The sequence below is a fragment of the Chrysemys picta genome, chromosome 4 (assembly GCF_011386835.1).
Source record: "Chrysemys picta bellii isolate R12L10 chromosome 4, ASM1138683v2, whole genome shotgun sequence".
NCBI classification, from domain to species: domain Eukaryota; kingdom Metazoa; phylum Chordata; order Testudines; family Emydidae; genus Chrysemys; species Chrysemys picta.
This window is the reverse complement of record NC_088794.1, coordinates 15,514,140-15,542,135: the sequence shown is the minus strand read 5'-3', so window position 1 is coordinate 15,542,135 and position 27,996 is coordinate 15,514,140. Positions and strand designations below refer to the sequence as shown.

At 44.7% G+C, this 27,996-nt stretch overlaps 2 protein-coding genes across 2 annotated transcripts in view; one reads left to right on the top strand and one right to left on the bottom strand.

The window, feature by feature from the left end:
* Window positions 1-315: 315 nt before the first annotated feature.
* On the bottom strand, window positions 316-8,397 carry CIMIP3 (ciliary microtubule inner protein 3). The gene is made up of 2 exons (XM_042852690.2): window positions 8,002-8,397; window positions 316-1,470 (listed from the first exon to the last, which is right to left on the bottom strand). Exons 1-2 carry the CDS (start codon window positions 8,041-8,043, stop codon window positions 1,054-1,056), a joined length of 459 nt encoding a protein of 152 aa, XP_042708624.2. The 5' UTR covers window positions 8,044-8,397; the 3' UTR covers window positions 316-1,053.
* Window positions 8,398-16,177: 7,780 nt separating this feature from the next.
* C4H6orf132 (chromosome 4 C6orf132 homolog) overlaps window positions 16,178-27,996 on the top strand; it is a 30,816-nt gene continuing 18,997 nt past the window's right edge. Inside the window, exons 1-2 of the mRNA XM_024108348.3 lie at window positions 16,178-16,486; window positions 27,186-27,301. Coding sequence (XP_023964116.2) covers window positions 16,339-16,486; window positions 27,186-27,301 — 264 coding nt within the window. The 5' untranslated portion in view covers window positions 16,178-16,338. The remainder of the gene's footprint in view (window positions 16,487-27,185; window positions 27,302-27,996) is intronic.

The following is a 27,996-nucleotide window of genomic DNA, read 5'->3' as shown; positions in this document are numbered from 1 at the left end:
AGACTTGGGCTGAGCTTTATAACATACTGTTGGTGTTTCAACTGCCAGTCAAGCCAAACTCCATGAAAGGAGATACGTTTGGACAATACGACTACACTGTTCAGAACAGAGTGGGAAAGTCCATCAGCTCACAATGCTACAGAAGGACAAAATATGATGATGATAGTTGTACCTGTCTGCCAATGCATTCGATTCGCCAGGCTATTAAAAAAATTCCTGTATACCGTGTGCCAGCCGACATCTTTTACAATGTCTAAGTCAGGGCTAGTAGAGACCTCCCCAGTGCATGTTACATTTCAGTGACAATTACCAAACACAAAACAAGCTTGCTTCCTCACTGAGCACAATGTCATACCATGCCTGTAAGGCCTAGCAATGAAGGGGTTCTTATGCTTTCCAGAGTCTGACCAGGACTTTGGGAAAACAAAGAAGAGACCAGCTCCTACGGAATACAGCCCAGGTTCTACACTGAGCCCAGTGCATGCTGGAGCAAGACATCTGGAGTTTAGTCTGTTGTGTGGATACCCATGCAGTACATAGATGATCAGTAGAATTCATATTTTATGCACCTCACTGTTGAGTCTCAGTGCCTCAAGAAGGGTTCCCAGCAACCCGGACACAAGAAGTCTGTCTGGGTTTTCCTATATCAATACAATTACACACACCCTAGGCAACATATTTCTCGGAGATCAGTGCATTCATCAGGGGGATGGATTTACCAAACCTAACAGCATCTTCCCCAACCCCCATATCCATTGCATTGCTATCACAGGCACCAGTTCTCATTGTAACATGCTTCATTTAATGTGCCAGCTAGTGGCTAGTTTTGGTAACTTAACCACAATGGTAGGTTTACACTATTGCACTGCATTCTGGAAGGAGTTGGGTAGACGTTACGACAGCCGTTTGCTATGCTGCTGTGAAAGTTTAGCTCCTGCAGTATGTCCTAGGTCGTCTTCTAGAACCATCCAAATAAACTTTACCTTACCCCTTCAACCCACACACTGCACTAGCGTATCCTGCACAAATGAGAGGCTTGGGCCAGGCATACTGTCAGTTTCGTTGCTTTGGGTTTATTGTAACTAACTGTGATTTCGTCCCCACAATGGGTCTCCACTTGACAATGTTTGCACTCTCTACATCCATCACCTTCCTGGTGTGATCCGTGTCCCGGCAATACCGGTACCCACAGGTTGGCTTCTGCGCAGTGTAAAATGGCGCGTACGAATTAGAGTAATTCGATTTATAGAAGACAAACTTGAGTGAATCAGGCTTATGACTCCCAGGGTGTACGACGAAAGGAACAAACATAGAGGCTAAAGCTTGGTCCTTACGATAGCCTATTGGAGACGACTGATCCTTGGATGTGCGTAGGGGGCAAGGAAAATCCTGTAACACTTTGCCTATTTCTCTTCCCTTTGATCTCTTGCAGGCCTTGATGGGAGCTCCTGGTTTCAGAGCCCCATTGACCTGTGAAAAGAAAAGTCAAACAAAGAGACATTGCAATCCTTTTGTTCCTGCACAGAATTGTAGGAGTTTCACGTTCTCTCTATCATCTACCCAAACATAATAGTGCTGCGCTAGTGCGTGAGAACTGGAAAGTGAAACAGACCAGGCCCAGTAGTGAAAGTGGCCAGTCTAGTTACACTGAACAGCAAACAGTCAACAACTGGTATAAATGCTAAAAATCTGGCCATTTAAAATGCTTTAATGAGCATCTGAGGTGTTGCTCGTAGCGGATTATTTAAAGAAAATGTATTATTTTGAACTTGACAGCATCTCTTTACAAATACTGCTAATAAAGAAAAAATATACCAAGGAAATTCACATACCAAACATAAAACTAGATCCCAAGGACTTGATTCTCTGTAACCTTGCTCCTTTTGCAGTCATTTACACCACTGCAAACTGGGTATAAAGAGCTATCAAACTGTTTTCTTGTGCTCCCCTTCTGTCTGTCTGTGTCTAGCCGTTGTCTCGTATCTTAGATTGCAAGCTGTTTGGGGCAGGGACTGTCTTTTTGCTCTGGGTTTGTACATAGTTAAATGTTCATTGGAGTAGGGACTAGGATAAAGGTGAATGCCCCAGAGTCACTCGCACTTTCTTTGTCCAAATAACTACTCATGTATTTTATACAAAGTGGAACAACTTTAACAGAACAGATGTAGAGATCCCCACTCCAGGTACATAGCCCACTGGTTACGGCATCACGTAGGATGTGGGAGATGGGTATTCCAAGTTCCTGGTCCAGAACAGTGATTCAAAACTGCGTTTCCCAGGTCCCAGCTGACCTACCCAGTGGGCTACAGGTTACAACAGAGGCACCGCCCCTCAGTTTAATGAATGTTGCTCTTTGCTTTTGTTAAAAATGACCAACATGAAATGCTTCATCTGAAGCCAAGGTTTTCCCGACTCTTTCAATTTGCCAGAAATTCCCCTACCCTGCGCGCGCGCACACACACACATACAATCACGTTCACTTTGAGCAGAACCAAACCATTATTTTGATTTTTTTGGAACTGTCAGTGAAGTGACACCATCTGTTAAATTATTTGCACAGCTCTCTCAGCAACTCCCTGATCACACTGCTGTGCCTGCTTCCTGATGCCTTGCCAGGCCATGCATTTCTGTGCTACTTGTATGATGTGTTCTTTGCAGGCCCTAGCCACGACCTTGGCACATTCATCAGTGGGTCTATTTTTATTTTGCACGCAAATATGCAAAAGATGGAGAGGAAAATATGAATCAATAAATCTTATCTGTAATCAATAGAGAGCTACATGTTCCTTGTGACTTGAGCCAACAATGACACCATACAGTTCACCATTTTATTCCAGCTGAGCATATCCCCTGTGGAAACACCACCTTCCAAATTTGCATTGACATGATCTTTTTGCAGAATGAGGTGATACCAGCCTGATCACAGAGAGCACTTCTGTTCATGTATTTTGAGCTATCCTTAGGGCGCTAAAGGGTCAGGGCGTAATTCTTTAGCACAAAAGATTCTCAATTCTACATCCAGTGACAGGTGGGATAGATAGCTCAGTGGTTTGTACATTAGCCTGCTAAACCCAGGGTTGTCAGTTCAATCCTTGAAGGGGCCATTTAGGGAGCTAGGGCAAAAATCTGTCTGGGGATTGGTCCTACTTTGAGCAGGGGGTTGGACTAGATGACCTCCTGAGGTTCCTTCCAACACTGATATTCTATGAAGCCATGGGATTCTTACAGTACATAGTGTGAACAGATTTGCATCTAAGTGCACCTCAGCCAGGTAAAACAGAACAGGCAACAATGTTTCTCTGCTGACAGAATTTAGTCTTTTGTCTCCCCCCCAAAGGTTTTCATTCTCTCGTCACAGATCTTTTTTACCCAGCTTTATGACAAACACACCCCAGATGGATACTATTGAACAGGAGTCAGTGCACCGGTGGCAGGAGAGCTCGGGAGATTGGAAATGGGAGAGGACAGCCCTTCATCCCTAGGTCAGCTACCTGAATTCAGTCCTGACCAGATATTGCTACCATCAGACTCATTTTTCAGAGGCTAATCAACAACTAGGTGGTGGTCCTAGACCAGTTCCTAATGGATCGGGTACTCACTGACATGAGAACTGCAACCAACTGGAAGCCCTGCTAGTATTCAGGGACCACACAGGCCATAAATGCCTCTCTTAACCCTAAAGGGGATCCCTCTATGCTGATGCATACCAACGTGGTGACACAGGGAAAGCTTGCCCATGCTAAAAGAATAGGAGTACTTGTGGCACCTTAGAGACTAACAAATTTCTTCGGATGCATCCAAAGAAGTGGGCTGTAGTCCACGAAAGCTTATGCTCTAATAAATTTGTTAGTCTCTAAGGTGCCACAAATACTCCTATTCTTTTTGCGGATACAGACTAACACGGCTGCTACTCTGAAACTTGCCCATGCTGTATCTGTTCTGTGGGTCAACAGAGCACTGCAGCGCTGTCAGTGCAGCACCTTGTGCTAGTGTTAAATTCTCTGAAAGAATGAAAACAGAAATAGGATTTAAATGCACGTAAGGCTGAAAAACGCAGGTCACTTGAGGAAGGTGCAAACATCTCTCAGAAGTAAAATGTGAAGGCTTTCTTAGCAGGGACATTATGTTTTTACCTTCGTTACTTAACCAGCACTTAGAGATGCTTGGGATATACTGCTTTTCACTGAGGATGCCCGTGATCCTTGGAAAGGTCAAATGGGAACCAAAGTGGTCCCTGTTCAATTATTAGTTGTGCATCCTAAACTAAATCTTTGGTGCCTAGCTTTATTTTTAACCACGTAAAGAGGTTTCCATGACGCCCTGGCTTATTCAGCTGATCTATTTTCGGCCTGTATATCTGGCTCTGACCACTGGGTCATAAACCTATTAATCACGTAACAGGAAGATCAGTAAAATGATTATGTAAATTACATTGCCTACTGTCTTTTGAGGCCTCTGGCAGCTGGCTGTCACCCACTCCCCAGCCAGCCAGAGGCCTTAATGCTCTCACTGCAGGACCCTTTTCTTCAGGGATCCTCCATCTGCCTCTGAGAGATGCTCAGATTTAGCTCAGTGCCTCCTTGAGCCTCCCCAATGGCTAGTGCTTCGATCTGCACTGTGGCAGCAGGATTCCGCTTGGTGGTGGCTGTGGGGGGAAGAGAGAAAATCTTCCCGTCTAAGATATTCTCAGGATGCCACTAAAATTCAGAAGTTTATCTGCTTTCTAAGACCCTAATCCAGAACCCATTGACGTCAAGGTTAAGAATCCTATTGGCTCCACTGGGCTTTGGATCAGACCTCGCTGCAGCTTGCAAGCGAGAGGTCAGCACGTTCCAGCCTTATGGAACAACAGGCTTTATACATGATTTACTGGCACCTCTTCCCCACTCTGAACTGTCTTGACTTTGGGACGACGGCATTTACTTCTGGGAATGACACTCTCCAAGCGGGCAGTGTCCCCGGTGCCAGGTGTGTGATAGGAGTTAGAGATGATAGCAGACCTCCGTTGGAATGTGCAGAATTGCTCCCTATAGACCAGCTAAAGAGGATGGCTTGCGTTTCTAAGCCCCGATTCTGAAGTCAATAATGGTACGTCTATACTTCATCTGGAACTGAGCCTCCCAACGCCGGTAGACAGACTGACGCTAGTGGGACTCAAACCAGTGGACTAAAAATAGCAGTGTTGACGTTATAGCTCGGGATAACTTGGGCTCTTACACCCATCTGCCCCCGTCAGTTGTCTAGCTTGACTCTCCACCGGAGTCACAGCATCCCTACTGCTATTTTTAACATGCTAGCTCGACCTAAACTAGTTCAAGTCTGCCTACCTGGGCTGGGAGGCTCCCTCTCAGCTGCAGTATAGACATACTCTAAACTTTCTGGAAGTGCAAATCCCAGAGAAGTCATCTCAGCCTTTTTGTAGATGTATAGATCTTACGGCCAAAAGGGACCACAATCCACATCTCGTCTGACCTTCTATGCTTCCTGCATCAAGCCCATAACTTCTGGTCGAGCTAGAGTGTATCTTTTGGAAAGAAATCCAAACTTGATTTAAAGACTCTAGATGATGGCGAATCCACCACAACTTTAGGGAATTGTTCTAGTACTTAATTACCATCACTATTAAAAATTTGTACCTTGGGTACCAACACATTGGGTACATGTTGGATACTGAGCACTTCTGAAAATTTGGCCCCAGTTGGAGAATTGGAACCTTATTTGCTTGCTCATCTCCACTATAGTTTTCACCTCTTGCTCAAGTACATTAAGTGCATCAGAGGGAGGCCTGAGATGAGTAAATACCAAAGATGTTGCTGGCAATTACCACATCCTTTAAACAAACAGCATCAGATAATAAGTACTTCAACATCTATTATAGTCCTTATCTAAAAGACATGACTGTGGAGAAAATGAAATGCAAGGGAAATTGGAGCAGTTAGTGGTGACTATAAAGGAGACTTTTTGCTTCCCAGTATTGTCCACCCGACGTATTCAAAAATCATGTGTTAGGCTCCAAAAATTATGAGAGTGATTTAAAAATCAGACATTTTTTAAAAATGACGTTTCAGTACTTTTTATGTGCTTTCTGGTTTCTGAACCTTTAAGATGCGGCTGGATCATATTTTCAAGCTTCTCTCTGTATCCCTGAAAGCTAGAAACTTTTTTATTTTTTAATGAAAGCTGAGATTCTCATGACATTACATGACTCCAGGAGCTGGGATGTCAAGAAAAACACCAGATATTATGAGACTGGAGATAAAATGGTGAGTCCCACACACATTACAGCTTTTAACAAAGCAGCAAAAAAGTGAGTGTTCCCAAACGCTGTGTATTTTCTATGTTATCCAGCTGGTTTCCAGTGACTCTTTCTATAGCTGGTCACAGCAGGTGACATACATACACATCAGTAACCATGCACAATACTACCGCCCATGCATGTGCACTTTTGAGACGAGGTTAAGGGATGACAGGAATTGCATTACCCTGGTCCATCTAGTCCAGTCCGTCTGCCTCCGACAGTGGCTAGCACCAGGTGCTTCAGGGGATGGTCATAAATCAATAAATATCGTTATGACATGAGATGGCCTTGAAGGGACCAGAGCCGCCTTACATTAACTGTGCCAGCTGTTTAGCACATTAGCAGTGTCTCTGCCAGCCCTGATGTGTCACGGTTTGCTGTAATCCATGTAAAAAAAAGGCCCCTCTCACAATTCATAGGGAAAGATAACACCCGCAGAGAGTACCAGCATCACCCAGTCACTGCTGCCAGCATGGTAGGGGGTGCTGCAGCAGGTTGAATATTTGGAGTTAGGGCTGAGGAAGGGGAGAAGGAGTAGAGATGGATGTGCAGGGACCAAACGCAGGGTGTGGATGGAGGATTTTGATCCATGTAATGTATGTATATGTTGACATTTCATTATGTGCGTCTGTTTAGATGACAAGCTCTTCAAGACCGGGACCTTTCCTCAAATTGATCGGTAAAACACCTAGGATAAAATTTTCAAAATCACCAAAGTGACTTGGGCACCTGGGTCCTGTTTTCAAAAGGGATTTAGACACTTAGGAGCCTCAATCACATCAACTGACTAAATACCTTTTGGAAATGCAATTTAGGTTTCTAAATCAGTTTGGTTTTGCAACGCTGAGTGCAGCAATGCCCAAATACCTTTCCAAATCTAGGCCTGAGTACCCAAGGCCCAATCTAACCATAGATTTTGTGCCAGAACAGCCATTTCAGCTAGGAGTGGGCATTTAACCGTAAATAGTTACACCAGTCCAACTCCTGGTGTAGGGTGATTATACTAGTATCATATATTCCCCATCCCATACAAGGATAAACTATACATCTGATGAAGTGGGTTCTAGCCCACAAAAGCTTATGCCCAAATAAATTTGTTAGTCTCTAAGGTGCCACAAGGATTCCTTGTTTTTTTTATACCAATGGAAACATTTATATCTATAACTGCATCCACGCTACACAGTACTTACTACCCGTATAGTTAAGACAGGGCAACTTCAGTGTGTAGACAAGGCCAGAGTCACTTTGGAAAATGGAACTTAGGCTCCTAAGTCACTTAGCTGCTTTTGAAACGTTGACTCCCCGCTCTACGGGCGCTGTGCTAGATGGATAAAGTGGAGTGATGGGGCTAGAAGTCCATTTCCAGGCTGCTAGCGCCTTGCGCTCTGCTGGGGATTGCCATGGGGAAGTCTCTGCTTTGACAGGACTGTGGCACCTCTCCCAGGATGGTTAAAGTTTCCCCCAGGTACTTTCTTGAGTGATGTTGTTGAATGCTCTGTTCTCCCCAGGAAAGTAAACAGCTGGGGGAAGCCCTCCCTGCCCTGACCATCCCCGCCTCCCTGGGGGCGTGGATTTCCCAGCCCCCTACGCTGGGCGCTTTGCCCAGCGGGTGGGGAACGGGGCTGGCCAGGATCCTGCCAGCGACGACGGGAGACCGCCGCTGGCCGCGCCGCTGCTCAGCCCATTAGCCGGCGGGCTCCTACCTGCGAGGGAATCCCCCCTGCGGGGATCCCCGGCTGCGTCATCCCGCCGCCAGGCAGCTCCGCACGTGGACTGCCGCCGCTCTAAGCCGCTGGGGAGCGGCCGGCGGAGCCTGGTGCTGCCGCGGCCGCTGGGGGCATGGTGACCGGTGTCCTCTGCTCGGGAGCCCGCGGCGCTGCGGGGCCGGGCCGGGCCATTGTGACTCGACCGAGGCGTCAGCTGGGGGCAGCTCTGCCCACGGGCTCCTGGCCTCCCTGCGCCCAAAAGGGAGAGCAGGGCTGGGGAGTCAGCGCACGCCGCTTCCCAGGGACAGAGCCCGGCCTAGGAGGTGAATCCCTCCCTCCCCTTTCCCGAGCCGGCTCGCTTCCTCCCGGGGCTCCAAAGGGAATAGACTTTGATGGGGACAGGGGCCATTATCAGGGGCTGTTGTGAACATGATGGTCCTAATCCCCTGAGTTACTTTGTCTGGGCAGAGCCTGGCATCTGCGCAGGGTCCCCGGGACTCCAGCCGGGCTCTAGCCACCCCAGCTCTTGCCAATGTATCCACAGTTATTGATATTTCAAGTTTTTCCTAAAGCCCCAGCTCCTGGAGTTCCGTGAATCTCTGCTTTCATTCCTGCCCTCACAGTTGCAAAGAAAAAGCCTGAAAAATTGACCAGTGTGCACCTTAAAGGCCCAGAAAGTGGAAGGGACATAAAAAGTACCCATTTTTTTTTAATATATATATATATTAAGCCAACCAAATTATGGGTGAGGGGCTGACTTTCCTGGGTGGATGTAGGGGTCTGCCTGTTTGGCCCAGCTTGAAGGAAGGGACCCTGTCTACATTCCAAGTATTGTTTAGGAGAAAACAAGAGAACCAAACACCTAATGAAAGAACCTGGCTCCCCTTCCAAACTACAGTGCTAGAAGAAGCTACAAAGAGTCCGGTGGCACCTTATAGACTAACAGATGTATTGGAGCATAAGCTTTCGTGGTATTCAACACTTCGTCAGACACATGGGCTAGAAGAGTTCACTTTCTTCCAATGCACAATGACCAGGCAGGAACAGCACAGCATTACAATGCTTTACAATCCTATAAGGATTGTTTGTAAGAATAGAGAACCATTGGCAGTAATATCACTGCACTGCTCAGCACAAAACTCTTTACTTGTGTAGCTGTGTGGAGCTGCCATGCTGATTACAGACTTTTTTTTTTCAGGAAAATGCATTTTTTACTGAGTGAATAATTCTGGGTGAATGATTCCCCCCCAACCCCAGATCGATCTTTTCTTGAAGCATCCCTGAGCTGAGGAAAGGGGTCTTTCAGATGTTATCAGTGATGAACCAGATTTGAATTAAAGTAATAACAGGTTTCAGAGTAGCAGCCGTGTTAGTCTGTATCCGCAAAAAGAACAGGAGTACTTGTGGCACCTTAGAGACTAACGAATTTATTTGAGCATAAGCTTTCGTGGGCTACAGCCCACTTCATCAGATGCATAGAATGGAACACACAGAAAGAAAATATTTATACATACAGAAAACATGAAAAGTGGGAGTAGCCATACCAACTGTAAGAGGCCAATCAATTGAGATGAGCTATCATCAGCAAGAGAGAGAAAAAAACCTTTGAAGTGATAATCGAGATGACCCATAGAAGGTGTGAGGATATTTGAACATATTTTAACATGAGGAAATAGATTCAATTAGTGTAATGACCCAACCATTCCCAGTCTCTGTTCAAACCTAAGTTAATTGTATCTAATTTGCATATTAATTCAAGTTCAGCAGTCTCTCTTTGGAGTCTGTTTTTGAAGTTTTTTTGTTGCAAAATTGCCACCTTCAGGTCTATTACTGAGTGGTTAGAGAGATTGAAGTGTTCTCCCACTGGTTTTTGAATGTTATGATTCCTGTCAGATTTGTGTCCATTTATTCTTTTGCGTAGAGACTGTCCGGTTTGGCCAATGTATATGGCAGAGGGGCATTGCTGGCACATGATGGCATATATCACGTTGGTAGATGTGCAGGTGAACGAGCCCCTGATGGCATGGCTGATGTGATTAGGTCCTATGATGGTGTCACTTGAATAGATATGTGCCAACTCATCGATGCCAACTCTGTCCACATATCTATTCAAGTGACACCAGCTATTTACTTTCATAAGAATAGAGAATTCAACAAAATCACTCAAGAATATACATATCAGAAACATATTATTATTAAATGACTAATTCATCCTGTGATAAAAAATAATACTTTGCAAAATTATAACAGACCCTATTTTGTGCCTGACTAGTTAATAATCACTAACACTGCATGAAAGTGAAAATCTTCTTTGTGTAAAAAATTCGCTGTGAAAACAAGTCATTTTTCCAAATTTTGATATACTTTTGGCCAGTGCCAGACTGTGTTAATTTCCAGTGTTTTCATGGAAGTTCTCATTCATTATTCAAAATTCAGGCACATTAAGAAATTGTTATTTAATACGGATATGAATACTTAGCATACCATTCTGATGTCTTGACATCATCAAAGCACTATATTATCTATCTCCATTAACAAGTCTATATAATTGTATGTATATATTAAGTAATCTGTACATTAATGTTTATTAACTTATATTGTTCACTTGAATCTTAAAAAAGTCACTTAAACCAATGTTCCAAGGATTTGACCTTAGCTTATAATCCCTTGTAAATTTCAAATTTCTTTGTTTTGCTTAAGTATCAGAGGGGTAGTCTGGATCTGTAAAAGCAGCAAAGAGTCCTGTGGCAGGGGTGAATTACATATTTTATTTACACGAGCTCCTCACCAGGTAGCAAAGTTTCTTGTCACTTCATTGCATGAATATCTCACTTCATGCAATAAGAGGTATTTCATAGAAGTCTTGTGTTCCTGAGTTACGGAACCTGCCACAGGTATTGTGCTTTAAGATATGACACAAACATACACCTGCCTTTTCTACAATAACTCATTGAGGAAATAGACCAAACTTTTCTAAGGAATCTGGCATGTCCCTGTCATGGCAGATGTTTGGCAAATTGGGAGTGCTAGTGACATCACTGGCTACTAGAATGCCAAATGAAAACTCATATATCTACTGTGTTGTTTCTGGCAGCCTAAATCATTTGTTTCCTAGTAGCATTGATTTCTGACTAACAATCAGGAACTTGGTGGCGTGCTGCGTGTGTGGAATGTGTGTGCTGTTTCTGTTGGAATTCTAAATATCTCAGTTGACAGCTGTGGTGCTCACAAATAGACCTGCTTTAAAAGGATAATGTCATTATGTAAGGATAGATGCGGTTCGTAATATACGATGGGATGGATAGGTGGAGGCCATACAGGCGTTCCTTCAGATAGGCACCTAAATGCAAATGTCCATCCACTCAGAAGGAAGTGCTAAGCATCTGTAGCTCCCATGTTAAAATCAGACTGTTTTTATGTAGGTGCCTAATTTTAAACATTTGAATGTGTTTGTGTAAAGCACTGCCCTCCACTGGAGGAAATGTGCCAGGCCATTGTCTGCTGGCCCCCTTATTGCCTGGGTTAGTGGAACTGTTCCTTCAAATTACAAGGCTGGCATCACAACCCGCATTTCGGCTGCTGATTTTTTTTTTAAAGCACAAAAGAAGCTATTCCTATAGCAGATAATGGACATTGTTAGGCACATAACAGGCATCAGGTGTGCTCCTAGAGACAGTGAACAACTTTTAACTGCTGGACAAAGAAAAATAATTACTAGCAGAAAGTCGACAGCTTGACAGCCACAGAATGCAGTTATCAGTCAGCAGTGATACCGCTCCCAAGCCCCTGTGAAGCTCAGAGAAAACTTGATGGACAGGTTCTAAACTGAAAGAGGTTTCCAGAGAGCCAGAGTTTTCCTTCCTCAGCTTTGTGCTTTTCTTCGTTATCAGTGTCTAACTCTCTCTGCTACTCTTGGCTTAGTATTTACTTAGTTCATAAGTCACATGTGTTTACTTTCATGCAATAAAAACAGAGAAGGAAAGAGGGGGAACACACACGCAATACTGTGTTTGGTCAAATATTTTCACTTCTGTTTTTAGAAACAGTGCATTTTCAACAAACTTATTTGGACAGCAAGACAGGATTTTGTTGTGAGGAAAATGACTTGGCATGAAGAAATTACAATGGTTTCCAAAGTAACAATAATATCTTTCTTGTACCTGGCCCTTTGTTTTTGGAGAAGCGCAGAATACTTGAAGTGACATGCCAAGCTATATACAATCCCAATATTTTGCATTGCTCACTGTCTAAGGCACAACCCACCCACCAGCACAGTATATGGGTGGGATTTCCACAAGGCCACACTGTTGGCCTACCTGCTCCCATTGAAAAACCGTTGGAGTTAGGACAAAAGTTGAGCGCTTTAGAAAATCTCACCCTATAAATCCCAACTCTCTGTCTCCTCCTATCAGAGGCCTTCAAGCACATTGCAAACGTTCCCCAGTCCTCTTCCCCAGACCTCGCCCAGTCTAGCCTAGGGATGAGTCTGGGGTAAAAAACAAATATTTGTAGTCTGGAGCAAACTATGTGGGGGGGGGGGGGTGCACAACAGCCTTTATAAGACAGTTAAGTATCTCTCCTTAGTTAGCAATAAGTTCAGGGGAAGTAAAAAAGACTGGTAAAGACATACCCTTATGCTGAGAGGAATTTGTCTCTCTGTATCGCCTCCTTCCCCAACTGTTACTGGCTGTGGGCGGGGCGGGGCGGGGCGGTGGGAAGTGTAGGTGCTGCTGTGCCACCTTCCCCCTCCTGATCTCCCAGGGCCTTTGAAACTGCTGCAGTCTGTTCAAGCACCCACCGCTATCCCCCTTGGTCCCACCTCCTGCAGGGATGTATGAGTTAGCTTGGGTAGGCCTTCTACCTGCAACTGGGAAGGGGAAAGAGAGACTCAGGTTAGGGCCCTTACCTGTAAAACAACAACATATACGTACATCTATATGAATGAGACCAAGTCTGGTCATTTAGCCAGCCTAGATGAAAGCATGGCACCATTGAAGCCCATTGAAATTTTGCCCTTGATTTCCTCTCTCTATCCAGCTCCTACGTGGCCCTCGTCACTGAGGTATATAAGCACCTTTTCTGAATGGGGTGCCAGTGAATTGAATCTTACTTTAATACTAACCAATAACAACACTGGGCAGTGATGTTGATTGCGGCCATAGCTCCTTCATGGAACAGCTCTTCTCAAAAGCTTTGTGGATTTCTCTCACTCTATATTAGTCTCTTGGCTTCTCTGTTGATTAGCTCCTCTCTTCCCTCCCCCCCCCCCCCCCCCCGTTCCTTGAGTTAATTTGTCTATATACGTGTATCTGGTTAAACTGGTTTGATCAAACATTGCAAATACCAGGTGGCACTTGCCAAATGTCTTGCATATTTCACAAAGATACAGTGTTCTGTTTGCTTATAATGTACATATCTTTGCATTTACCCTACACCTGATGGAAATTAAGCTGACATTACTAGGTACTGGAGTGGGGGGGTGTTCATTTGGTTTGACTTCCAGTCATGGAAGGTACCTGGAGTTTTTCTTTAAGCATCTGGAGTGCAGGAAGGGAGGGCCCTGGCAAAGAGCCAACATTGTTTTCTCCACAAACCCTCCCTTATGAAAAATGTCTCTTTACAGCATCTATCTTATTACCTGTCATACCTGCAAGCAATACTGTTCCCTTACTTTGACCTTGACTTAGGCCCAGATGGAACATCAGAATAACTTTGTGCACAAGTAGTCCCAGAGAACTCAAGGCATGGATAAAGTTAATCATAGGTGTCAAGGTTGGCCAGATCGGTTCCTCAGTTTGTCACAAATGGAAACATCTTTGAAAAGAGCTGTTAAAAAGACTGTGCGTCACCCTTGCTCACCCTGAGTAGTAGCTTACTCTGAGAGGAGACCCATTGGACTTCAGGAGGATTCATCTTGGAGGAAGAGATTACTCAATATGAGTAAGAGAAGCAACAGAATCTGAGCCCTAATTTATAGCTACTATGAATCCCTTCCTTTGGTTCTTTCATGCCCCACACTGAGCACAACTATAACCCATAACGCAGGAATGGTAACTATAGGAGGTTAGGTTTTATTTCCTGACTCAAAGGTCTGCTGTGAGGGGCTGAGGTCCCACTGCCAAAGGTTTCTGTTTTTCTTTCCCATTAATCAATTTTTCCAGAAAAGTACAAAAACAAAGGTCCATGATGAGAAAGACATTTACATTAATACAGCAATTAATATTACCCCCATTTTGCCATGGACATAAGATTCGTTTTTTCTCCATTTCAGTGGTGTTTGGCAGTTCTGAATACACTGTCGGGTTGGATTTCCATTTTCAGAGTATTACATTGGTACTTGTTCATTGGGAGATTAAATTCAAAACTCTGGAAAGGCTTTTGCATCTATTGCTCTAATATTTTTGTAATTTATGGCAAGGTAAAAATGTGGGACAGGTGAGCTGACGGGTGGCAACATCTCCAAAATTTACTATAGTAATGAAATCTACATACATTTTGACCCTAGTAGCTGACTTGGAAGTACAACTGAAGATAATACTTTCATTCATCACCTCACAGCGTTGTTTTCAGAGTTAGTTAATGTTTGAATGAGTTTTTGAAGGCATAAAATGCTATGGAATTACCAAGATTTATAATTAACTGAAGTTATTATTCATTAACTCGCAATATTGTTTTGCGCCACATATAAAATATCTTGCAATGTTAGAGATTAATTCAAGGAATGATACCTATTTTTGTACTTAAGAGAAAAATTAATTATATAGCGTTATTTACCCTTTCCCAAAAAAACAAAAAGAATGGGGTCACATGAGGAAATCAATAGGCAGCAGGCTTAATATAAACAAGAGGAAGTACGTTTTCACACACACTGCACAATTAACCTGTGGAACTCATTGCCATGGGATGTTGTGGTGGCCAAAAGTATAACTGGGTCAAAGAAAACACTAGATAAGTTCATAGAGGATAGGTCCATCAATAGCTATTAGCCAAAACGGTCAGGGATGCGACCCCATGCTTGGGGTGACCCTAAACCTCTGACTGCCAGGAGCTGGGAGGGGAAGACAAGGGTCAATCACTCCAATTGCCCTGTTCTGTACGCTCCTGTACACTGAAGCTCTGGTACTGGCCACTGTCAGACACAGGGTACTGAGCTAAATGGACCATTGCTCTGACCTAGCATGGCAGTTCTTATGTTCTTATAGTTGGGGTTAAATTCCATAAACTTTAACTAGCTCTTAGACTGTGATTTAGGCCCCAGTCCTATAAACTAATCTGCACAGACAGACTCTTCTGCCTAGACACAGTCCCACTGAAGGAAGGTCTTTGCACAGGCACAGGGGCCCTGCCCACCCGTATGGATCAGCTTGCAGGATCAGGCTCTTAGCTATTAGCACACCAGCTACAATCTAGCTGCCAATTTGCATTCTGGAAAATACAGGATGGAGCAAAATGATTAAACTGATTGGTTGTCCTAAGACAATTGTTATTTATTGCAGTAGCAGCTAAGGACCTCAAACAGGATTAGGGTCCCATTACAAGAGGCTCTCTACAAACAAGGGAGCAAATACATTCTTGGATCAAACTCCAGGATTTTTAGACTATATGTAACAGATGAATAAACAGATAAGTGGGGAGCAAAGGAGGGCCAAGGAGAAGGAAGTAACAATCGAAAGAGAAAAATCACAGACTCTAAGTACGTGCTTCTGCTACCCTGACTCAATGCGTATACTAGTTAGAAGTACATTTACTGATGACCAAGATATTTAATCCACAGTAGCACCACACAGAAATGACTGGCTATGCATTAGTATTTATTTTTCAGTGCCCCAGCCTTGTGTCTCCGTATTAGAAGAGACAGATAAAAGATGTGGTGAGCTGTGAAATAAAGTCACTAGTTGACTAACACTTTTTGCTGTTAGTTTGTCTCTGAAAAACAGGAGGGAGAATGAAAAGTGTCAATGTTTTTATCATGACCAGAGAAGAGCAGATGAGCAGCTTTATGGATCGTCTGGTGGGTATCACAGTGTTTTGGAGAGATCCACGAAACATCCCTGCGCAGCAGGGACTAGAGATTGGCTGAGTTTAACAATGGCTCATTGTAGCAGGAAGGAAGGAATGTGACCAAGCCTGGAGCTGCTGCTGGGTGTGGCCAGGTAAGAGCAGCCAGCCTTCTACCTGCTCAGGTGTTTACCCTTAAAGCAGCCGAAAAGGTAGCTCTGCAGACCAACACCTGTTTTAGCTTCAGCTGCGTGGTGACAGGGCACACTGGAAATATGTCTTGCTAAAGGAAACATTGGAGACCTGAGCAGAGCACGGCAGGGGATTTGAGCAAAGATGAAGAAGAATCAGTCTGTGCAGGGGACGTTCAGCAAACTCTTTGGGAAGAAACATGCCAACAACACCAACAACACTTCCCTCTATGCCACAAATCCACCCTGGATCTTCACGCAAGAGGTCACTTCTGAGGGCAGAGGTGGTCCCGGTTAGTATCTTTCTTTATTTGGGCTTTCAGGAGAAAGGCAGTAAAGAACTTGAATCACCCTCTCAAAGTGCTACCTGGCCTGATTAGCCTCCTGCTTTGAATCCAAGCAGTGACTGGTTAGTTTAGATATGGGGGGAGCAGCAATAGCCTTGTTGGGGAGCTCTGGTGTGGACAGTATGAATTCTGCTAGACAGAGCCCCATTAATCATTCATGCAGTTTGGGAAACTATGGGAGGTATTTGTTAGAACTGAGCAGATTAAAAGGAAACATGTTTGAACCTGTGATCCTCTGAATGAGCAGCAAGTGATAAACTCTGTAAAGTCAAGGAAAATAAAAAGGCTTCTAAACAAGTTTAATAGCTAACAAAAACTGGGAAATCTGGCTTAATATGTGAGTTGATAAGGGATTCTCAGATCTCTGAAGAATGTGGTCTGTGACTTGCTTTGTTCTAGTCTTTGCTAACACATTTGACCTGCATTTCTTTTCTGGGTTTTAAATGAGCTTTTGGACATGTGTTTTGTAGGTAATTTGTTTTTGAGGAACTGTGGGGTGTCAGGTCTGTTTATTCTGTGGATTTTATTTGTATCTCGTTGTAGATTTAACACCCTGGAGGCTTAGGTGGGATAGTGCCAGATACATATTATTAGAGCTGAACCAAATTACAGATAACAGAATGTGGATTGGATTGGATTTTTAGATTCCAATAAACGTTTGTAAATTCAGGAGTGGAAGTATTGTTTATTTAACTTTTATCAGTGTGTCAGCTACACAGCTAAAGATATACAGAGGGATTACAGCCAGACCTTAGGCTGGGGAAATTCAGATGAGGACAGTAGGCACTATTAAAAGTGTCATGAGACTTTATTCAAAAATGGTTCCCTTCTAATCATTGCTATAAATCCAAAGAGGGACTCAAGTATTTTTCCTGTGGTGGGTTTTTGTTTTAAAGTGGCAGTCCATTTGGTTAATTACAAAATCAGGCCTCAGCCCTGCGACTGTTTCCTTCCAAGTCAATGGGGTTCCTCGGAGGCACAAGGGACATTGTCGCAGAGGCTGAGAGCCATGACTTCTGGAAGCCTGTTCAAACAAAGAAGGGTTGCAGAATCAGGCCTTTAGTAGCGCTTGCATTGTAATACTTTATTTAGGATGTTTAGATACTAAATAGAGTTTTTCAAGCCAGCATGGTCAGACTTATCAGTGCATTTATCCCAGGCCTGCTATTGCCTCACTGCTAAGCAGTCTAGGTGCAGATTTAGTTGCATTTTGATTTCTGACAACAGTATGTTCTGCCCGATCAAAGCCCTGCCCTGTATCTTGCCTCTCTCTTGGAACGTTTACTGCAGAGTTTTCATATGCTACAAGGTGCTTCACTGCTTATGCTAATCCCCACCCTAGTTTTGCATCAGATATATTGCAAAGTAAACACAGGTTAAGCAACAAGAAAAGGGAGTAGGTTTTGCGTGTGACTGACTCAGAGATTCCTGAATTTAGTGCCTAATGCCATGTCCTCCCTCAGATAGGGCTACACTAGCTTTACAGCCACAGCTACCATATGTGATGCAACCACTGAAATTACAATATGTTACAAATTGTGAGTAGCCTCTGTCAAGTCACGTAACTGATTCTCGGATACAGTACAGTCTTTTTAGGAGAGCGTTAGTTCAAACACAGGATACTCTTAAAACAAGGCAGTGTCACATTTGCAAATGTCTCCAGAAAACACTATATATCCAAAGGTGCCCAAAGTACAATCCAAGGGCTAACTGTTTCCCAGGGAGTCTTAAAATATAGCTCATGCATTTACTTGGAGAGGAAGGTCAGAGGAGAATGCTGCTCAACTATGACAGGAGGGATAGCTCAGTGGTTTGAGCAGTGGCCTGCTAAAGCCAGGCTTGTGAGTTCAATCCTTGAGGGGACCACTTAGGGATCTGGGGCAAAATCAGTACTTGGCCCTGCTAGTGAAGGCAGGGGGCTGGACTCAATGTCCTTTCAGGGTCCCTACCAGTTCTATGAGATGGGTATATCTCCATACATTTGACTACAGCTGTTATTGCTGGTGGTCTTTTAACAGGCAAATCCTATTTATCTGTCAAGGAAAATACAAGTACAAGCATTTCCCCTCCCCTCCTTTTTCATCAAAAGCATTCAGGTTCCTTTCTTAAAGATGCTTCAAAGCCTGCAAATTCTTAATAACCTTGGGGCAAAGTTTTGTGGTCTGTAATCCAGCCTCTTATTGGCTGCAGTTGGTGTCTTGCTCAATTTAAAGATCACATGATTTTTGGAGCCCCTTGACCATTCAGTCTCTCTACTAAATTACCGTATATACTCGTTCATAAGCGAATATTTTTGGTAAAAAAGTGATGCATCAAAGAGCAGGGGTTGGCGAATAAACGGGTCTACACCAAAATTTGATGATTTTAAACTCTATGGAATCATTGAATTGAATATCTAATACAGGGATCGGCAACCTTTGGCACACAGCCCGCCAGAGTAAGGTGTGCCACTTCCCGCAGTTCCCATTGGCTGGGAATGGCAAACCGTGGTCACAGAGAGCTGAGGGGCTCCATGCCTGCAGACGCTCCAAGTAAACAAAACATCCCGACCCGCCAGCGGCTTACTCTGACGAGCCGGGAGCCAAAGTTTTCCAACCCCTGAAATATAGGGTCGGCTTATGAAAGGATCATACAGTTTTTTGCTATTTTTATCTATCCATTTTGGGGAGCGGGGGTCGGCTCATAAACGAACGGGCCAACTGAACGAGTGTATACGGTACTTGAACTGCTTGAATCAAAAGCTCTGTGAAGCTGCATTAGATTTGAGTGAGAGTCACAACTAGAACCTTTTATAAAACTCAGTAAAAGGCTCCAATGTCACGCTCTTGGGCCTGAACACGGGCCTGTATGGGAAGTTCTGCTGTTTAAGGACTTCAAATGTGCGTGCGTTCCCTCCAATGGTCCTTGTTGCAGCTTGGAATAACACTGGAAATAAACAGCCATTTAGCACAGTGCGCTCTAGCCTGTGTACTGTCGCTGGGTGATATGGTGTGGTGGGTGGTGACACTGCCACTCTTGAAGGCTGTTCTCTGGGAACAACTTTTTCCTCAACCCAGGAGGACTTCATCCAACTCTGAGCGTCAGCCTGAAAAGCGCATGCTGCTGGAGTCCATCAAACTGCTCTCAAGCCATCCCTGCTAACCTTGTGCCTGTGATGGACGCGGTTAGGGAAATGCAATCAGCCAAGCTGACTGAGTTTTTTCTTATTAATCGGGGTGGCGTTTGTGGCTGACTCACTGCACTCAGGCTTGCCCATGCAGGTGTTGAAACGAAGACTGATGTGGTGTTCTTGCCAGGTGTTCAGTCTCCTTTTTGTCCTTGGCCACCTGGTTGCCACGAGACATTCTCAGAAAGAGAGGAGAAGTGTATGTGTATGGATCCAAAATCCAAGCTCAGCAGAGATGCATTAATAACAGGGTTGGTCAGGAAATGATTTCCCCTCCTCTCCTCCCCCCCCCCCCGCCTCCATTTACTAAATAAAATTGACAAATGTCATCTAAATTTTTGATGAAAATTAACATTTTTTTCATGTGTTTCTCGTTTGTAAACCCAGAACTAGTAGATAGGTTCTTGCAAAACTGACCCTCTCCTTGCTTCTGTTCCTCTCGAAAGATAGGTATGTTTTGCTTTCTCCCTTCTGCTTATATATACTTCTGAGGATTGCATTAATGATCCCAATTGCATGCAAATCACACTCCACAACAGAGACCTGAGAACACAAACAATCTGTTTTGCTGGATCACATTTCCTCCAGCTAACCATCTGGGGCATGTCTCCGACTGTTAGCGTCAGGGACCTTTCAGCATGAGATTATCTGTTGCTTCACGTCGATTGATTTAGTCATTCAGGAGGAAAACTAGGCCGGGAAGACATGACAGAGATGCAGAGAATGGGTGTCATTCCCACCTGTTGGCAGGGCTACAATGGCAACCAGCAATCCGAACAATCTCTGACACAAACTGGTTGGCAAGACAAATAAATAGGTGTCTCCTTTATAAAAAGAGATTCTTACTTGAATGAAAACCATAATGAGGTTTTCAAGCAAAAGATGCAACTTATCCCCTTCACTTGTTTGCATGGATTACACAATCCTAGTTTTCTAGCCATATAATCCACAGAAATTAAAGGAAACCATCAGATGGTTCTCCCATGCCTCAGATTTGAACCTTGGATTCCTCTGCACTGAGGTGTGAGCATCATGCTCCCAAATTAAAAACGCTATTTACATTATACTTTAATGAACTCCCTCCCATGGAAACCAGTAACAAAATCCCATTGATTTCAATGGGTGTGGACTCTTTCATGTGGGAATTTATTCCATTTTTATCTCTAAGTGTATCTATTTTACATGCCTCCCTCCCTCCCCCCCCCCCTTTTTTTTTTTTTTTAAACTCTCCTGCTTTGCTTTAATTCTTTTGGTAGCAAGTTATTCAGTAGCTATCCTTCTGGCAAAGGTGGGGTTTACACCTTTGGTGCCTCTGCCTTTTAATTCATGCTATTAATCAGCCACAGAGAACATCATTCAAGTAAATTATGGGCTTTATTTACTGTCGGAAAGAACAATCGGACGAGAGGTGTAGTCCAATGGTAAAAGCAGAGGACTGGGAATTCATCAGTTCTATTCCATCACCTTCAGAGGTCAGGGCCAAGTCATGTCAACTATCTGCCATGCACATATGTAAAACGGGGATAATGATATTTAATTCAGAGGGTGTCTTTAGGCTTCATTATTTGTAAGGTACTTTGAAGACTCAACGTGTTAGTGTTATTGATCCTCCTTTGTGTTGCTATAATATGTAGTGGAAGGAAGCACTGGAACAACTGAGTTCTGAATTTGATGACAAGAGGAACAAGGATTTCGCAGGGACTAAAGAAGCATTTTGTTGAATAGCTATTTATGTCTGGGCGTGTGTTCTACCTGTTTTCATTATTTGACTAAGCCCCCTACAGTAAACAACTGAAATATGGCTTGGGCATGTTCCCACTTTATCCCCCTCGTGCAAAGTGATTCATTTAGAAGAAGAGAGATACATGGAGGTGGATTGATAGTTTGACTGCCAAGTACTGCTTTGCTACAGCCATAAATCCCCTGGAGACAGCCCTAGTGTAAACTGGGAGTAAGTGGAAGCAGAATTTGGCTCTACATCTCTGAATGCCCAACAAGAGTCTCAGTAAATTCAATCTAGAGCTACTTGCATTGATTAGACACTTTTGGGCGGAGGTTTAACTTCACTCCTCGCCCTACCTAATCAATGACATTTGTGTCTGTATAACACACGGCGGACTCATGTCTTCAGGTACGTCTAGACTTAAAAAAACCACGGTAGCAGCAAGAAGTCTCCGAATCTATCTCAGCTGACTCGGGCTCACAGAGCTCATGCTATAGCACTAAAAACTTGAGTGTTGATGTTCCAGCTCGGGCTTGGAAGCCCGGCGACGGGGGATGGGTGTTGGAACCTAACCTCCAGCTGGAGTGTGAACATCTACACTGCAATTTTTAACACCGTAGCATGATCCCTGTGAGCCCTAGTGTGCAGGCACGGGCTCTGAGACTCACTTCCCTGGGTTTAGTGGGTGGTTTTTGGTTTTTTTTTAGTGTAGACATACCCTTAGTCACCCTTTTGGGGTTGGACCATGTAAAGAGTTTGTCAGCTATTGCTGACACCAACCTTATGGTTCAGCCAGGTTAGAAGGTCCAGGTTCAATCCCCACTGTTGACCCAACCAAAGGCATTATTACCTCTGAACATTTCCAAAGTCCCCTCCCGGCCTGGGCAGTAAAGGAAAGTGCCGGAAGGAAAGCTTCATGGCTGCTTGCAAAGCTACTGCACGTGCCCCTTCCTTCTGCAGGCTCTACTATTAAAGCTCGGTGGGAGAGAGACGCTGCAGATTGCTTGTCCTTTCCTGCTTTGTTCGGTGTTCCCTGCAGGCTGCCAAGCCCAGGGAGCTGGGATACTACTACTGAGCAACACTAAGGGCCCATTGTCCCTCTCTGCTGCACGACTAAACGATGGGGATCTGTTGTAGAGCTACAGCAGCCTATAATACCAGCAGCAAAGCCCACATGTTGGAGGCCACCGCCCTGCCTGTAGGGATAGGCAACTGTCCGGATGGGGACAGGTGCCAAGGGTAGTAGGTCAGGATTCAGCAGGGATTCTGTGGCAGAGGTAGAAAGAGAGGCCATCAATTGATCTCGGTCACCCCCAAATCCATCTGGTTGCTAAGCAGCAAGAGAGAAGACAGACACTGTCTATCAGCCATGCCCTGCAGTCTGTATGCTACTGCCAGCCACTGATCCAGCTATGAAACCAGCTAAGCTACTTTACATAAGGAGGGGGCCTGAGGGACTGTCAGAGACAGTCTCACTGCACAATCATCTATTTTCTTCCAGTTGTTTCTGAATCTTCTCCCTCCTTTCCAAAGGGTGAATCAGATGCCAGCTTTATAAGTCTGGTCCACCTGAGACAGACCTTTATTAATACTGAACAGCAGTAAAAATAACCCACTAAAGCAGACCCACATGCTGTAATAAATCTGTGTTCTTTAGGCTCAGATGCTCTCTTCTCGCCTGTTTTTATTAAGACTTTTTTCTTTTATTTCCTATAACAAGAACTCATTTAATCTGCAGATATAACACCCTGTGACATAGAGCACTGTGCACATACGGGACACTGTAGATGGTGTCTTACTACTGAACACATAGGAAGCTCCACTGAGTTCAATGGGCCTATTCCATACAAACAGCTACTCGTGTGTTCCCAGGATCAGGGCCCTGGTCACTGTAAATGAATTGCAACTGGAGCTGGTTAGAAAAGCGCAAACAAAGTTTTGCAAACAATTTTGTTCTGGCTCTTCCTCCACATTTAATTTGTTGACATTTTCCATTTAGCTCTAATTATGGTGATTCTTTAGGCACCTTTCCCCATGGTACCAGAAAGTTGATCCACACAGTAAACATAGCCCCTAAGCAAGTGGGGAACTAGTTCTACATTCACCGGCTGACCAACAGACTGAAACCCCTGCTATTAAGGAACAGTCAGACAGAAGCTGATGTGCATCATGTCCTAAAGTACCTATAAAGAGGTTCCGATGGACCAGAGTGAGTAAGTATCAGAACCAAGGACCCTCCTTCTCTTGAGGATTCCCCAAACACCTGAAAGCATATATAAGCCTGTTCTCATGGCATCTTCAACCCAAGAGATCCGGCTAAGCATCAGACTTTGAGTTTTCTTATCCAAACAGATGGAGTTCTCCTAGTAATGGGAGGGAGATGACCTAGGATTCACCACACCACTTTGGGCATGTCTACACTACGAAATTAGGTCGATTTTATAGAAGTCGATCATGCATGTCTCCACTAAGTGCATTAGGTCGGTGGAGTGCGTCCTCAATACAGTGGCTAGCATCGACTCACGGAGTGGTGCACTGTGCGTAGCTATCCCACAGTCCCTGCTGCCCATTGGAATTCTGGTTTAAGCTCCCAAAGCCTGATGGGGCAAAAACATTGTCGCAGGTGGTTTTGGGTACATGTTGTCAGTCTCACCTCCCTCCCTCCTTGAAAGCAACAGCAAACAATCATTTTGCGCCTTTTTTCCTGGGTTATCCCTGCAGACGCCATAGCATGGATACATTTCTGAGAACAAAAGGGAGACTCTTTTACAGTGAATCAAGAAATTCACAGCAGACAGCACGTGTTTTAGGTACAAGATCGCATTTTGCCTTTTATATTGAGCGCCTGCCAGTATGGTGACACATCACCAACTAGGCAAATACAGGCAAATACAACTTAGATGGGGCTACTATAAGGGGGTGCATAACTGGCTGGATAACAGTACTCAGAGAGTAGTTATTAATGGTTCCCAATCCTGGTGGAAAGGTATAACAAGTGGGGTTCCGCAGGGGTCTGTTTTGGGACCAGCTCTGTTCAATATCTTCATCAACGACTTAGATATTGGCAGAGAAAGTATGCTTATTAATTTTGCAGGTGATACCAAACTGGGAGGGATTGCAACTGCTTTGGAGGATAGGGTCATAATTAAAAATGATCTGGACAAATTGGAGAAATGGTCTGAGGTAAACAGGATGAAGTTTAATAAAGACAAATGCAAAGTGCTCCACTTAGGAAGGAACAATCAGTTTCACAAATACAGAATGGGAAGAGACTGTCTAGGAAGGAGTACGGCAGAAAGGGATCGAGGGGTTATAGTGGACCACAAGCTAAATATGAGTCAACAGTGTGATGCTGTTGCAAAAAATGCAAATGTGATTCTGGGATGCATTAACAGGTGTGTTGTGAACAAGACACAAGAAGTCATTCTTCCGCTCTACTCTACGCTGGTTAGGCCTCAACTGGAATATTGTGCCCAGTTCTGGGCACCGCATTTCAAGAAAGATGTGGAGAAATTGGAGAGGGTCCAGAGAAGAGCAACAAGAATGATTAAGGGTCTAGAGAATATGACCTATGAAGGAAGGCTGAAAGAATTGGGTTTGTTTAGCTTGGAAAAGAGATGACTGAGAGGGGACATGATAGCAGTTTTCAGGTATCTAAAAGGGTGTCATAAGGAGGAGGGAGAAAACTTGTTCATCTTAGCCTCTAAGGATAGAACAAGAAGCAATGGGCTTAAACTTCAGCAAGGGAGGTTTAGGTTGGACATTAGGAAAAAGTTCCTAACTGTCAGGGTGATTAAACCCTGGAATAAACTGCCTAGGGAGGTTGTGGAATCTCCATCTCTGGAGATATTTAAGAGTAGGTTAGATAAATATCTATCAGGGATGGTCTAGACAGTATTTGGTCCTGCCATGAGGGCAGGGGACTGGACTCGATGACCTCTCGAGGTCCCTTCCAGCCCTAGAATCTATGAATCACGCATGGCTGGGCAACAGAACTCGGTTTCCAGGCAGCCATGGTAAGCCAAAGGGTACGTGGGGTTGGCTTCTTCTGCATTCATAATATGTGGGAAGGTTTCAAACTGCAGCGCCCTCCTTTCCCATAGCAACCAATGCCGGTTGGGTTTGCCATTTAAAAGGGGGGGTGGGGTTTTGGAGTGGGTGTGCAGCATACCCCTTCCCCCTCCCCCACCCGCACCCCCACCCCCTCGCCTGCGTGGCTATTCTCCGGGATGATCCCTTTTAGCCAAGCGCAAACAGCCCAGCATGCCCGGGGTCTAATGTGTCCGGGATCACCAAACAGAGGGGATTACTGTTCCCTTACAAAACTTCCCCTATTTCAACCAGGTGACCATGAATAACATCACTCTCCTGCGGCTGACACAGAAACATAAAGACCGAATGTTGCATGAATGCGACCAAAACCCAGGACCATTCACTGCCATGCTTTGTGCTGATTCCAGACCTCTTGCTACTGGCTTGGCGTGGTAAAGTGTCCTACCATGGAGGACAAAATAAGGCAGCCCTCCCCAGAAACCTTCTGTAAAGGCTTTCAGAGTACTTCCAGGAGAGCTTCATGGAGATGTCCCTGGAGGATTCCCGGTCCATCCCCAGACACGTTAACAGACTTTTCCAGTAGCTGTACTGGCCGCGAATGCAGCCCATTTGTTCAGGGCAAATCAAACACTAAACACAATTGCTTTTAACCCTTGTAGTGTTGTTACAAATGTGCACTTACCAGGGGTGCCTTCTCCACCTTCAGGGTCTGAGAACAATATACCCTGGGAGGGTATTGGGTCCAGGGTGAGGAAAAGGTCCTGGCTGCCCGGGAGTACAGATTCTCCGCTTGTCTGCTGCGTATTCTCCTCCTCCTCCTCCTCTTCCTCATCCACAAAATCCTCATCCATGTTGCGTGAGGCTGCCAACTTCCAGGTGTCCACAGAGATTGTTGGGGTACTGATAGGGTCCCCCGCCGAGAATGACATGCAGCTGATGATAGAAGCGGCATGTCTCGGGTTCTGACCCAGAGCCACCATTTGCCTCCTTTGTCTTTTGGTAGGCTTGCCTGAGCTCCTATTTTCATGCGGCACTGCAGTGTGTCCCTGGTATAGCCTCTGTCCACCATGCCCTGTGCGATTTTTGGCATATATATATATATATATATATATATATATATATATATATATATAAGCATTTCTTCTGCTGGATCAGAGTTCTTCCTGCACAGATTCTTCTCTCCATACAGAAATCAGATCAAGTGTCTCCCATTCGCTCCATGCTGGAGCTCGTTTGCGATTCTGGGACTGCATGGTCACCTGTTCTGCTGAGCTCGCCACGCTGACCAAACAGGAAATGAAATTCAACAGTTCCCAGTGCTTTTCCTGTGTACTTGGCTAGTGCATTGGAGTTGAAAGTGCTGATCAGAGCGGTCACACTGGAGCACTCTGGGATAGCTCCCGGAGGCCAATACCATCAAATTGCACAGTACTGCATCTACAATACCCCAAATTCAACCCAGGAAGGTCGATTTTAGCTCTACTCCCCTCATCGGGGAGAAGTACAGAAGTTGATTTTAAGAGCCCTTTAGGTTGGCAGAACGGGGTTGGTTGTGTAGACGCATTCATGATAAAATCGACCTAACGCGGCTAAATTTGACCTAATCTCGTAGTGTAGACCAGGCCTTCTTATATGACGGTGTTTGGTTTTAACAGCAGTTAGCTTTATTCTTGTCTCACAGGTTCTATTCTCCTTATTTTTAGGTGATGTTGTTGAATTGTATTATGAGGATAATCGCGTTACTACAGTGACTGATTCTGGAACAGCGACGCTTAAGCCTCGGCCAAGAGTCCGACCATTACTGACCTTCATGCCCCTCGTGAGTATTTTCCACATCCCTGATTACGTTCCTGAATCAGGGCCGCCCAGAGGATTCAGGGGGCCTGGGGCAAAGTGGGGGAGAGGACATAAAAAAAAGGCACCACCCGCTGCGGCGCTTGTACTCATCAGGCGGCGCTCCAAGTCTGTGGCGGCGGCAGGTCCTTTACTTGCTCCGTGTCTTCGGCAGCACTGAAGGACCCGCTGCCGAAGTGCCGCCGAAGACCCGGACCATCGCTGGGCGAGTAGCCAGGGAAGGGATTCTCAGCCAGGGCTCGCAGGGCCCCTATGGGGCCCAGGGCCTATTGCCCCACTTGCCCCCCCCTGCTCTGTGCGGCCCTGAAATGCAGGGGTCTAACTGCACCAGTGGTACAAGGTCAAAGGAGCTTGCTCTGCCACTCTAGCAAATGGTGTTTAGAACCAGCTAGATTGGTGTGGTGCCCGGTGTATCTCTTATCGTCTATATGCAGAAAGAAAATCAGATCGGAAGCAAAACCACTTTTTAATGATGATAGGTACAGGCAGGGACTGAAATCTGATCTGAGCCCATAGTTTATGATGGACATAGGCAAAATAGCCAGGTAGGAAGCTGTGAGGTGAGGTAAGTTACATTGGTCATGAACTTGGTAAACTACATTAGCATTTCTGATGCAAATACAAGGCTGAATGTGTTGGTAACAAATCAGAATCAGGTTG

Coding starts and splice junctions, on each gene's coding strand:
- CIMIP3 (XM_042852690.2), bottom strand. CDS start 8,043: ATGACGCAGCCGGGGATCCCCGCAGGGGGGATTCCCTCGCAG. Junction 1,471..8,001: donor CAGGGGGGATTCCCTCGCAG/GTAGGAGCCCGC, acceptor TTCTTTTCACAG/GTCAATGGGGCTCTGAAACC.